At 40.0% G+C, this 13051-nt stretch overlaps 1 protein-coding gene across 2 annotated transcripts in view; it reads right to left on the bottom strand.

Moving 5' to 3' along the window:
• Positions 1 to 1856: 1856 nt before the first annotated feature.
• si:ch1073-280e3.1 (complement factor B) overlaps positions 1857 to 13051 on the bottom strand; it is a 37619-nt gene continuing 26424 nt past the window's right edge. The window contains exons 9-17 of one of the 2 annotated variants that reach the window (XM_067366391.1): positions 7459 to 7596; positions 7209 to 7297; positions 6992 to 7118; positions 6600 to 6747; positions 5351 to 5427; positions 5095 to 5186; positions 4647 to 4779; positions 4522 to 4571; positions 1857 to 2763 (exon numbers count right to left, since the gene is read on the bottom strand). In XM_067366391.1, the coding sequence (XP_067222492.1) occupies positions 2605 to 2763; positions 4522 to 4571; positions 4647 to 4779; positions 5095 to 5186; positions 5351 to 5427; positions 6600 to 6747; positions 6992 to 7118; positions 7209 to 7297; positions 7459 to 7596 (1013 nt within the window). In that variant the 3' untranslated portion in view covers positions 1857 to 2604. The remainder of the gene's footprint in view (positions 2764 to 4521; positions 4572 to 4646; positions 4780 to 5094; positions 5187 to 5350; positions 5428 to 6599; positions 6748 to 6991; positions 7119 to 7208; positions 7298 to 7458; positions 7597 to 13051) is intronic. The other variant, XM_067366392.1, reaches the window with a different exon arrangement.

The raw sequence follows: 13051 nt of genomic DNA, 5'->3' as shown, positions 1-13051 counted from the left end.
TCTCCAGTTAAACCCCTCTCATTCTCAGGGATTATGTCCCTGTAAAGAGTGTCTAAAAAAAGTCAGCAGATGTTGTGTGTTGTATGGACCAAGACGGGGGATATGGGTGAGGACGCCGTTTTCTGAGATGGCTGCACACATAGTAATATTCCCTTCTCGTTGGCCTGGGACATCAATGGTTGCTCTCTGTCCAATGAGATTCCTTCCACGTCTTCTACCTTTTGCCAGATTGAAACCCGCCTCATCAAGGTATATGAATGTGTGCAGTGGTTCCCTGGCCTCCAGCTCCAGTACATGCTTAATTACAGAAGTGAGAACAGGGAGTGAGAAAAACTATAGCCTAACAACTTTTCCTGTGTAACATAATGCATTTTGGATAACATATTGTAGAGTATGCACGGTGAATACACATACACAGAACTGTCATGTAAGTGTAGTGCATGACACTACACAAAGTAAACAGTTTGCAGCACTGATAATTAGAATAAGCATAGAACACATACATGTTTTACCTGAACATACTGGTGACGGAGCTCCTTCACTCCGTCGCTGTTCCGTTCAAATGCCACATTGTACAATTGTTTCATGCGCATTTCATTCCTCCTGAGCGCTCTGTCAATTATAGCGACTGAAACAGATTCGATATTCCCAAAGATGTTGTCATCCTCTATAACGGCACTTTGTATCTCTCTTAACCTTATGGCATTGTTCGCAATAACCATTGCACAAATGGCTTCCTCTTGTTGCGGAGTAAAAAGGGGCCCTCTTCCACCTCTGCGAGTTTGTCTTGCAATCCTTTGTGGTGCAGAGTAAAATTACAGTAAATTTGGCAAATCTTTACTGTAACACTACTGTACACTACAATACACTAAATGTGTGATGCAGTAAAGCTGTACGTCTAAATGTAAAAGGTACAGTGACAAGTTCTTGTCCCACTGCAAGCTTCATGTATGACACGATGACAGTAGTGCAGTGCAGATTGTTTAGTGCTGAATTACTGTCCATTTATGCACACCTGTTCTCCCAACGAAATGTTTGAATAATTGAATTTACAGTGGTTCTCCCAACATTTGGCTGCACCCTTCGACCAGCCTCAGCCATTGTGAGGCCGTGATTGACAACATGATCCACAATTGTAGCCCTGATTTCATCAGGGATCTGCCTATTGGCCTCTTCTTCCTCTTCCCCTGTTTTGTCGCCGTCCCCTTCCTCCCCGCACCCTTACCCCTCTTCCATGAGGCTGACCTTCCATTTCTGTGTCACAGTATTGTAGAAATGGTACACACTATGTCCTGCTTGGTTCATATATGTTTGTAAAGTGGGAGTTTATGGGATTCAGCTCTGACAGTGATTGTAGAGAAGTGGTTTATCATTGGTTGCAACTAATGCTTCACACACCCCTTCTCATCAGTGAAATTTGAGATTCATCTGAGAGAAATTATTCAATTTAGGAGACATTTTCAGGAAAAAAAAGATAAAAAAAAAATGTGTAAAATTAGCTTGACAGATTTTGTATGTAATGACTCAAGCAATGAAATGAGGACTATTAGTTTTATATGGAATGACTATTCAGCATTCACAAGTATAGTTAATTTTGACTGACATGACATAAGCGAATGATAATGTTGTAAATAGCAGAGAGTTGTATGAAAGCAATTGATGCATGTCCAAAAGCATTTGCAATTTGTTCGAAGGAATGAGAAACTGCTACTATGATGTGCACAAATGACTAAATGTTGTGGAGATTGAACTAACTGTTGTGCAAATGTAAAGAGTGATGTGAGAAATGCACCAAAGCGACTGAGAAAAACTGTATTTGCAGAAAATGACAACTGGTAAGTTTTTTTTTTTAAATACAATAAAAAAGGCCACGTTTTCAGATCTCAAATAATGCAAAGAAAATTGATGTTATTTTAACTTCAAAAGAGTTCAGAAATCAGTATTCGGTGGAAGAACCCTGATTTCCAGTCACGTGTCTTTTGCCATGATCTCTACTAGTCTCACTGATGTTGGGTCACCTTCTGCCACTCCTGGTGCAAAAATTCGAGCAGCTCTGCTTTGTTTAAAGGCTTGTTGGAAACATTTGGGATAATATAAATATACAAGTCAACAAAATATATAACATTGTTCTAGTGATTTTGGATACTTTATTCAGTACTTGGCCTCTGACATTCCGTAATTTCATTACATTATTGTCATCAAAAACACTCAAATGATATCTATAATACATTCTGTTGCCTCGGTTCTGTTTAGCAGTGGGTTATATTGCTGCTCTCCCTGCTCTTATCCATTCTGCACCGCACTGATGAACAGAACAGATCTACACCACCAACCCAAACTGTATGCTAATTCTTACCATCTTTGATGGTAACAGTCCTGACAGAATATTAGATTTTGTATTGCCTCTGATCAAATAATTATCTAATACAATATTCCAAACAGGATTATGGAAAAAATGCCATCATAAATGAGATAATTATCTGTTTTTATTTATTATCTTGAACTGATAAAATTATCTCGCTCATAGACCATGCACTTTGAAAACATTCAGTCAAATCTGCATAGTTTCTTATTCATTCCTGTGCTTCAGTCGGCACCACTATGCTAAGGACAAAATTCCAGCTCCTTGTAAAGGTGCTGCTTAAGCCAGGGCATCACAGAGAACACACTGATGTGGAAGTCCCGGGCGTCTAGAGGCCGGTCATCTCTGACAGCCGTCTTCGAGGCACATGTCTCCGTAGTGCCCCAGCTAATGACTGCCACCTGTGAGGGAATAACAGAAGATGAATGACTTCAGAAGTCTCTTGTTCACACTTGTAGTTTGGTTCCCTTTGTTCTTTAGGTCTGGACCCCCCACAAAAAGTAAACATATAGTCTTGGTTCTCTTAGCATTCACACTATACAAAACAAAAAGAAACGGCTTTTATCACATTTTACAACAGAACTTATCGAAACATCCAAAACAATGCTGTGTGCTGGGCTATATGTGCTTGTGGTATTTTTACCAGCTGAAAACATGTGAAGAGCTTAAGGCAGGAACTCCTCCGTCACACTCAAACAAAGACCTCCTTCAAGAAGATGCGGTTTAAACACCTGTACTGAACTGTAATGGGCAACATAGCTCCTATGACAAGAAAAAACCAGGGTGCGTCCGAAATCACATACTTCCCTATGACATAGTAGGCGAAAAATAGTATATGACAAAAAAAGAATGTCCGAAATCACAGTACTCATGAAAGAGTAGGCAAAAATTTCTACTTCCAGTGAGATTAAGGCCACGGGAGAGGATTTGTGAATTACAGTGAAGCGACGCAACTGATGCTGGTAGATCACATGATATTGACAACATGTCGAATGTAGTACGTCTGGACTACGTTCATACTACACAAATTCATATATAGGACATACTTTTTTGAAGTCACACAGTAAGTACTTATTCAAAATAAGTACCTACTCAAGAGAGAGAGCATGGGAGTCTGGTGCTCAAACAAGGAGGCTAAAGACCACAGTCTCTAGTGTTAGTCGCTAGAGTGTCTCTTGAGATCGGGGGAGTGAGGTTTACATACAGCTCATATTGGTCTACATCCGTTGCACACACACACACACATACACACACACACACACACACACACACACACACACACACACACACACACACACACACACACACACACACACACACACTCGTTTTCCCCCTAAATGAGGCGTACTCCACATGCCAAAAAACTATTTTAATGGAAAGTTGTTTTTCACACTTTCCATTAAAATAACTTTATAACATCAACATATTGCATAGTTGTGCTTGGAGACAGTTGTTTTATTTGTGATGATAATGCAATTAAAAATGCCAAAATGTGTGGACATCATTTTTAATCAGGCTATCATACAAAGAAATTATAAACATGCAAAAACAAGAGGCAACAAAAGAAATATTAATAACTGAGTATGCTGTAGTCTGTGTTCTTTCCAGTCTCTTCCAGTTTTTCTATGCATTTTTTTTTTTTGCATAACATTGTAAACCTGTAGCTGTAGTTTGCTTTTTTGACAAATAATTTTGTCAGATACATAACCAAGTTTAGTGTTTTGTTCTTCCCTCATTTGTAATATTTAAAAAATATATTAAATATTTTCCTCATATTTTGATGTTTTAATTGAACCATCATTAAAAACAAATACCCTCCTCCTTTAGGCCATGTACATATTCACACTTAATAACACTTATGTCCCTATAATTCACTTATCCTGGTGATAAATATTTTCCCTCGATTCAAACATAAATCTAACACAATTGTCTATGTTTAAAGTCAGAATTAAATGGAAAATCATCCTAGAAATTTCATATTATTTGCCAGTGATATCAAGACATTCTTTAAAAACAAGTAATATTATCTTACATAATTTTGTTTCTCAATTAAATGTATTATTAAGACAAAAAGTTTTGAAATGCATTTTAACTTCCACCTCTGTGCTCTCTTTTTATCAAGACAAATGAAATCTGAGAATAAACTACAAAGCACTCACTTGGAAATATCGCATCCTCTTACGTAGAAACAGAGCTCCCCCAGAATCCCCTGCAAAGAATTACACTCATTATGCGTCATCTCAGTGTGGAGATATGAATGTATATTTAATTTCTTCAACCAAACCTTTGCAAGTCATTTTATGTCTGTTATTCTCTGTTCCTCCAGTGCACATGAACCTGTCTGTGATCACTTCTGACAGAGATGCGGTGCTGTTTTCAGGGAAGGTGGATCTTGCTTTCTTTATGCATTCACCTCTCTGTGGAATAAAGTTTTATATTATTATGATATACATAATTATACAACAGTTCTTCTGGTTCTTGAATCTCATTGGCTGATATTCTAGAGATAACAGCTCTCCTACCTTTTCAAAAGTTTATTTGTGTACACCCGGTACTAGCAAAGTGTACCTAATGAAGTGGCCAGTAAGTGTATAGAGAAGCTGGAATTGTGAGTCCCGGCTCAAGGTCCTCCCCCTTCCCATCCCTGTTATTTTCTGACTCATCTACACTGCATTATCTAATAAAGGCACAAAAATATTAAAGTTTTGTGATTTTGTAAGGACCGCACTCACTTTTGCACCACTATGTATGTGGGTGTCTGATCGTTCATTTCCCTGTCTGATGAACTGAGCCGGAGTCTCTTCCAGATGGAGCAGGGTACTCTCTGTTCATGAACACAAAACATTCATCTTATCATAGAATTATTATTATTATTTTTTTTTTATCCTTTAGCTAAATATTATGAGTTTTAGTGTGTTTTGAAATTCAATATTATTCACTATAAATGTCTTCATAACAATATATGAATTGAATTTTATGAATACTCACTGTGCTTATCACATGTAGCATCTGGATCCAATCTGAGAGCCCGGTTTGATGATTTGGTACAAGGCAAACAAATGGGCCTGTGTATAGATGTAATATAGTAAAGGATTAGTTCACTTCAGAATTCAAATTTCCTGATAATTTACTCTCCTCCATGTCATCCAAGATGTTCATGTCTTTCTTTCTTCAGTGGAAAAGAAATGAAGGTTTTTGAGGAAAACATTCCAGGATTTTTCTCCATATAGTGGACTTCACTGGGGTTCAACGGGTTGAAGGTCCAAATGTCAGTTTCAGTGCAGCTTCAAAGAGCTCTACATGATCCCAGACGAGGAATAAGAGTCTTATCTAGAGAAACTATCAGACATTTTCTAAAAAAACAAACAAAACAAATTATATACTTTTTAACCACAAATCTTGCACTTGAGATGCTCCATGCATGACGTAATCATGTTGGAAAGGTCACGCGTGACGTAAGTGGAAGTACCAATCCACTGTTTACAAAGCGAACATGCAGACTAAGTCAAACGGCCTTTACAAAAAAATATTAAAACAGTGATGTCGGACGATTTTGAAAATGAGAAAATAAGATGGAGTTTTTCTTCCTACCGTGGTACTTCCGCCTACGTCACGTGTGACCTTTCCAACATGATTACGTCATGCGTGGAGCATCACAGAGCAGAGCAAGATGAGCATTTGTGGTTAAAAAGTATATAATTTTTATTTTTTTAGAAAATGTCTGATGGTTTCTCTAGATAAGACTCTTATTCCTCGTCTGGGATCATGTAGAGCTCTTTGAAGCTGCTCTGAAACTGACATTTGGACCTTCAACCCGTTGAACCCCAGTGAAGTCCACTATATGGAGAAAAATCCTGGAATGATTTCATCAAAAACTTTAATTTCTTTTCGACTGAAGAAAGAAAGACAAGAACATCTTGGATGACATGGAGGAGAGTAAATTATCAGGAGATTTGAATTCTGGAGTGAACTAATCCTTTGATTGGTAAGACAGAACTCCAAAGCAGTTTGCTTGTTAAGCCATGACATACTGAATACTGTTTCTGGTTCGAGTCTCTACTCTGTTTCAACTGAGAATACTATCTCAACAGCTGTTTATAAGCATTATTTATTTATAGCGCACAGTGTACACAAGCATTATTTTTGTTCTCCACATCTCTTTTTTAAACACCAGAACAGGTTTTAAGTCCGCAAGCATCTAAATATATATCCAAGGGAAAGGGAAGTTGAATTTTACCTTGCCTGCGATGATATCGTAAAGTTTTCCCTCATCCTAATCAGAGCGATGTCGTAATCATAAAACTCATTAACATTCTTGTCCTTGAGGCCTTTCACATTATACTGTGGATGAAGTATCAACTCCATGGCTTTAACTTCACTCTTACCTTTGCAAGAGAATTGAAACATAGTAAATGAAGTTAAGCTCCTGTGCATGACAGGATAAAATCAACATCAATTCAGAGTTGAACAAATTCACTGTTCCTTGTCAAATTCATTACTGAATGTGATTTTAAAACTTTCTTCAAATTGGCTTTTAGTTTTAGCTGACTTTATAAGAGATTTTCTTTGAGTAGCATTAGTTACCTTGAATTATTCCATAAAAGTGTTGGCAAAAACAACAATTCTTACCATGGTAAACTTTTATGTCAGCAGCACTGGCAACTGATACAGACTCTCCAGTCACCTTCATTAAGCAGTGTGCAGCTGTCAGTACCATGCTCTTAGTCACTATAGACCCTCTGCATGTTTTAGGTCCCTGGATGACAAAAAACAAACAAAAAAGCACTTTAGTCTTTATCTAAAGTTTTATTAAAATGTAAAAAACTCTTGCAATGAATTTACCAACCCAGCGAAGATCGACGTGCCAAGGTCTGGTGTAAGAGTTTTCAGACTCTTCCTCTTGGGCCACTCCACACTTCGTCACAGCAGAATCACCTGATTTGTACAGTAAGGCATTATTATTAGTAAAGCTGCTTTGGGACAATATATCTGGAGAAAAGATATTCAGATTGAAACTGAAAATAAACATATTAAAGTCTCCGGACAACGATTTCAACTGGAGGACCCTAAAGGTTCTCTGATATCTGATTACTCACTGATCATTCGGTTGAACACAGATCCCAGCTGTGTATAGTCCTTCAAAACAAAAATATGCTGCTCATCTTTCTTGGAAGAGGCAATGCTTGGGAGATCTTTCCTGTTAACTTCTCCTCCGACAGCAAACACATACACATCTGTGAAACATATGAATGCACACAACTGGTTAAACTAAGAAATAATCATTAGGCTGTATTTTCTGAAACATTAGATTAAGGCCTTCACAACCACAGCTACACAAAATACACCCACAAGGAAATAATGTATGATAAACTGGCTTACAATACCTCAAATAATTCACATGCTCCCAAATAATCTGCTGATCAGATTGAAAAGCCTTCATGTAAACATGTCAAATGATCTGATTAAGACTGATTTGAAATTCAGTGGTGTATTCCTGAAATAATCTGATCAACAGGACAAGCATGTGAATATGATGATCTTCTCAATCGGATTCAAAAATAGCTTGCACACATACACAGTGCTGTGATTTGTGTTTACCAGAGCACTTTTATAATAAGATCTCTGTTTACACACTGTTAAAAATAAATGCAATTTTTTCAGGTAATGGTCTGTTTTTTTTTTTTTTTTTAAAGAATTTTCCCGTTTTTTTCAATGAAAGGCCTGTTGTTTTACAGATATTTGCTAAAATTTTAATTGACATAAAATTGCTTGTATTTTGGCATCAAATTTCTGTTTTTTAAAAGGAATTTTTCTGTTTTTACAGAATAATGTATAATTTTATATAAAATGTTGATTAATATTTTACAGATTTTGTTCTGTAAAAATAGAAAAATGGAAATGAATCTATAGCTACAGAAATCTGCAGTCATTCAACATGTTTTTCTTAGCATTAAGGATAATGTTTTGGTTAAAGTGAGGGTTTAAGGTTAAATAATAGTATACATACACTGTCAAAATATTATTGTGATTTTAATGGTAAAAGACTGTAAAAATGCTACGATAAAAAACTGTTCATTTGTTAACAGAGATTTTAATGTAATTTTACAGTAAAATGCTTATAAATTTAGTTTTTGGAAGTGAAAAAGAACAAGTCATTGTTTAATTTACGGTAAAAACAAAACAAAACAAAAAAAACATGTGAAATTGACATTCCCAGAATTCCCTGCATGATACTTCACATATGATTTATTTTTGTTGAAATAACTCTGTTTCTTCTTCTTCAGTTGATGAAATACGTTTTCTTCCCCTGTAAATTTAAGTTAAATCTGTAAAACTTAAATGTTGCTACCATATTTTTTATGGTAAATGTCTGGCAACCAAATCTGCTTTTTTTGTTTCTTTTTTTTTTGTTACAGTGATGTGTTTTAGAGGTGTATGACTGTATTCTAACAATTAATGAATGTAAAAGAAAAATATTTTATGTCTGGTTTTTATGTTTATTTTGTGTAGAATTACAGTAATAAACAATAAATATAGGACAAGAAATTGCTGGGTTTTTTTGTTTTGTTTTTTACAGTTTATGTTTTTTTTCTGACAGTATTTTTCTGTTTTTAAACAGACATTTTCTGTCTCACCAAATTTTTATTTATTTATTTATTTTTTTTTTTGTACAGTGTATACTTTTAAAGTCTTACGAACATGCATGTGTTTATTTACATCTTATAAATTGGTCAGTGGAGGAGACTGAACTGTTTATTTGATAAAAAAAAAAAAAAACAGCTTTCAGCTTTCCTTTAAAGGGTTAGTTCACCCAAAAATGAAAATTCTGTCATTAATTACTCACTCTCATGCCGTTCCACACCCGTAAGACCTTCATTCATCTTCAGAACACAAATTAAGATATTTTTGATGAAATCCGATGGCTCAGTGAGGCCTGTATAGCCAGCAATGACATTTCCTCTCTCAAGATCCATTAATGCACTAAAAACATATTTAAATCAGTTCATGTGAGTACAGTGGTTCAATATTAATATTATAAAGCCACGAGAATATTTTTGGTGCGCCAAAAAAACAAAATAACGACTTACATAGTGATGGCCAATTTCAAAACACTGCTTCAGGAAGCTTTGGAGCGTTATGAATCAGCATGTTGAATCAGCTGTTCGAGCCGTAGGCAGTTTGACACGCGATCCGAATCATGAATCGACACACTGATTCATTTGTGCTCCGAAGCTTCCTGAAGCAGTGTTTTGAAATCGCCATCACTATATATGTTACAGTTCCCTCGTCTCCAAGACTCCATTTCCCATGACCCTCCTGTTTCTACACCTGCACTCACTTCCCTCGTCAGCTCCTCATCATCACCCATCACCATCACCTGGACTTCCTCGTTTGCACTCCCTATATATATGGACTCACTCCCTTCACTCCTTGTCTGTTCTTAAATGTTATATTGTAGTGTTTGGTTGTGTGTTATGCGCCTGCTTTCATTAAATACCCATTAATTGTGGATGTCCGTATACGACTCGTCTATTGCAACCAGCACCCGTAACAGAAGAACAGACCCAAACCGTTGGACCTCCACATCATATAATGGGTATTTTTCTGACTCCTGTGCTTCCTGTAGCCCTCAAGACGGACGAAAGACTTTGCCATCTGCGGCAGAGTGGCAGGCCGTTGGAGAGGTATGTGGAGGAGTTTTTGGAGGTTTCTCATCTGGTGAGCTGGCCTGATGCCTGTCTTAATGCTGTGTTTTTGATGGGACTGGACAAGAACGTTATTCGTTATAACGAACCAGCCTGTCATTTCTCCTTAGTCGATTCCCTGAATGTGATTCTCCTATTAAATGGTTCTAAGTTTGAAGTAGATAAAGCTCCTGAGAACCAGAGTCCTTGTCCAGCCCCACCAGCAGCTTATCGGGCATCACCAGCTCACCTCACCCCAAAACCCTGCACATACCGCTTCAACGGTCCTGCCCACTCCTGGCCGCCAGCCGCCGCCGAGCCCTCAGCTCCAGCCGCCGCCACCTGATCGAATTTGAGGGGATGGACTTTTCCATTCCCCTTCGAGCCAGCCACTCCAGTCTCAGCCGCCGAGCCAGCCGCTCCAGTCTCAGCCGCCGAGCCAGCCGCTCCAGTCTCAGCCGCCGAGCCCTCCGCTCCAGTCTCAGCCGCCGAGCCCTCCGCTCCAGTCTCAGCCGCCGAGCCCTCCGCTCCAGTCTCAGCCGCCGAGCCAGCCGCTCCAGTCTCAGCCGCCGAGCCCTCCGCTCCAGTCTCAGCCGCCGAGCCCTCCGCTCCAGTCTCAGCCGCCGAGCCCTCCGCTCCAGTCTCAGCCGCCGAGCCAGCCGCTCCAGTCTCAGCCGCCGAGCCCTCCGCTCCAGTCTCAGCCGCCGAGCCCTCCGCTCCAGTCTCAGCCGCCGAGCCCTCCGCTCCAGTCTCAGCCGCCGAGCCAGCCGCTCCAGTCTCAGCCGCCGAGCCCTCCGCTCCAGTCTCAGCCGCCGAGCCAGCCGCTCCAGTCTCAGCCGCCGAGCCAGCCGCTCCAGTCTCAGCCGCCGAGCCCTCCGCTCCAGTCTCAGCCGCCGAGCCCTCCGCTCCAGTCTCAGCCGCCGAGCCCTCCGCTCCAGTCTCAGCCGCCGAGCCAGCCGCTCCAGTCTCAGCCGCCGAGCCGCCCGCTCCATGCTCCTCCACCCACATTTCCATGATGTCTCTGGGACTCCTTGTTGCTACCCTAAACCTCCCCAAGTATTTTTTGGGGGAGGTACCCAAGTACCCGTGGGTGGGGGACATGTGGGGAATACACATGGGGGTGGGCTCCGAACACTGCCGTGGCTGCCCACGTCTCCTGTCCCGCCGTGGCTGCCCGCTGCACCTGTCCCGCCGTGGCTGCCCGCTGCACCTGACCCGCCATGGCTGCCCGCTGCACCTGACCCGCCATGGCTGCCCGCTGCACCTGACCCGCCATGGCTGCCCGCTGCACCTGACCCGCCATGGCTGCCCGCTGCACCTGACCCGCCATGGCTGCCCGCTGTACCTGACCCGCCATGGCTGCCCGCGGTACCTGACCCTACCCATGCCTCTCCCTGCACCGGCATGAGGTCTCCAGGGCGCCCACCCCCCCTCCCCGGTGTTCCATCTACGGCGCGTGGTCGCGCCTACCGGGAGGGGGAGGTACTGTTACAGTTCCCTCGTCTCCAAGACTCCATTTCCCATGATCCTCCTGTTTCTACACCTGCACTCACTTCCCTCGTCAGCTCCTCATCACCCATCACCTGGACTTCCTCGTTTGCACTCCCTATATATATGGACTCACTCCCTTCACTCCTTGTCTGTTCTTAAATGTTATATTGTAGTTTGGTTGTGTGTTATGCTCCTGCTTTCATTAAATACCCATTAATTGTGGATGTCCGTATACGACTCGTCTATTGCAACCAGCACCCGTAACAAAATAAGTCATTATTTTGTTTTTTTGGCGCTCCAAAAATATTCTCGTGGCTTTATAATATTAATTATAATTAATCATCGGATTTCAACTAAAATATCTTAATTTTTGTTATGAAGATGAACAAAGGTCTTATGGGTGTGGAACGACATGAGGGTGAGTAATAAATGACAGAATTTTCATTTTTGGGTGAACTAATCCTTTGAAGTATCTTCACAGCAAAAACAACAATTATACTAACTGTGCCTTTATTTCTCTGAACGTGGCGACTGGACACTGCACATGTGCTTATGTTTTCTTAAGGATATATAAATGCATGTGAAAATGTGAGTTGCATTGCAAATTTTAGAGTTCATATAAACAGATTCAGAAATGCTACAAATCAAACTGAAATTAAAATAAGGGAAGGGTAAAGGTGAGTTAAATGGACACTAAACACTAAACTATACACTTGTGAGATTTTAACAGAGATGTTTGTGTTGCACAGAAACCAATGTTAGCAACTGTAAATTTTAGGACTTGTTAATTTTGAGTTTTTTTGTGCTATTTTAATCTTCAGGGTTTAAAATCTTCATTGTGTCAATGTCACAGGATAACTGACTTTTCCATTAACCCAGAGTTTTTGAAAAAAAGAGAAAAAAATAGCCAATGGCAGTAGGACAGAATCCTACGGGAACATTTTCTGGGTGGGAGCTGAAAAAATGTGTAAGTTGCAGGCGTGAGCAGACAAATTCTAACATACTTTTGGAGAAGTGGATGGGAGCACGACATAATCTTGCAGGCATAACCTCTAAGCTCAGCAAGCAATTTTGCATTTAAAGGATGTCTAATAGTCGTCCGAACACAGCCCTGATGTCCAGGCTCAAACCAGGCAAAATTTGGGCAGTAAAATTTTAATCTAACCATAGCCCAAGAATAGACACACAGTCTACACACTGAAGATCAAAGAATGTCGCATTGGGGTCAAAGAAATGAAACCAAACACCTTGTAATCACTGTTGACTTTGCTTACATGATGGAATGTCATACATCTCGCAAGTTATTTTAGCAAAAACGACACGTAACCAAATTTAAGGTTATTTTGGTTAGATTACTCATAGTCGGACTACATTGGGTCTATAGTTGCTTGCTGGGAGGTAAGGTTCACCAAGATACTCTGTGAATGGTTAAGGTACATCTTGTACCGTTTAGACACCAACATGAGTGGTTAAACCTCTTCAGACAACAAGATATTTGTCAAGTTATAGTGAT

This window comes from Chanodichthys erythropterus, chromosome 17, assembly GCF_024489055.1.
Source record: "Chanodichthys erythropterus isolate Z2021 chromosome 17, ASM2448905v1, whole genome shotgun sequence".
Classification (NCBI taxonomy): Eukaryota; Metazoa; Chordata; class Actinopteri; order Cypriniformes; family Xenocyprididae; genus Chanodichthys; species Chanodichthys erythropterus.
This window is presented reverse-complemented; position numbering and strand designations above follow the sequence as displayed.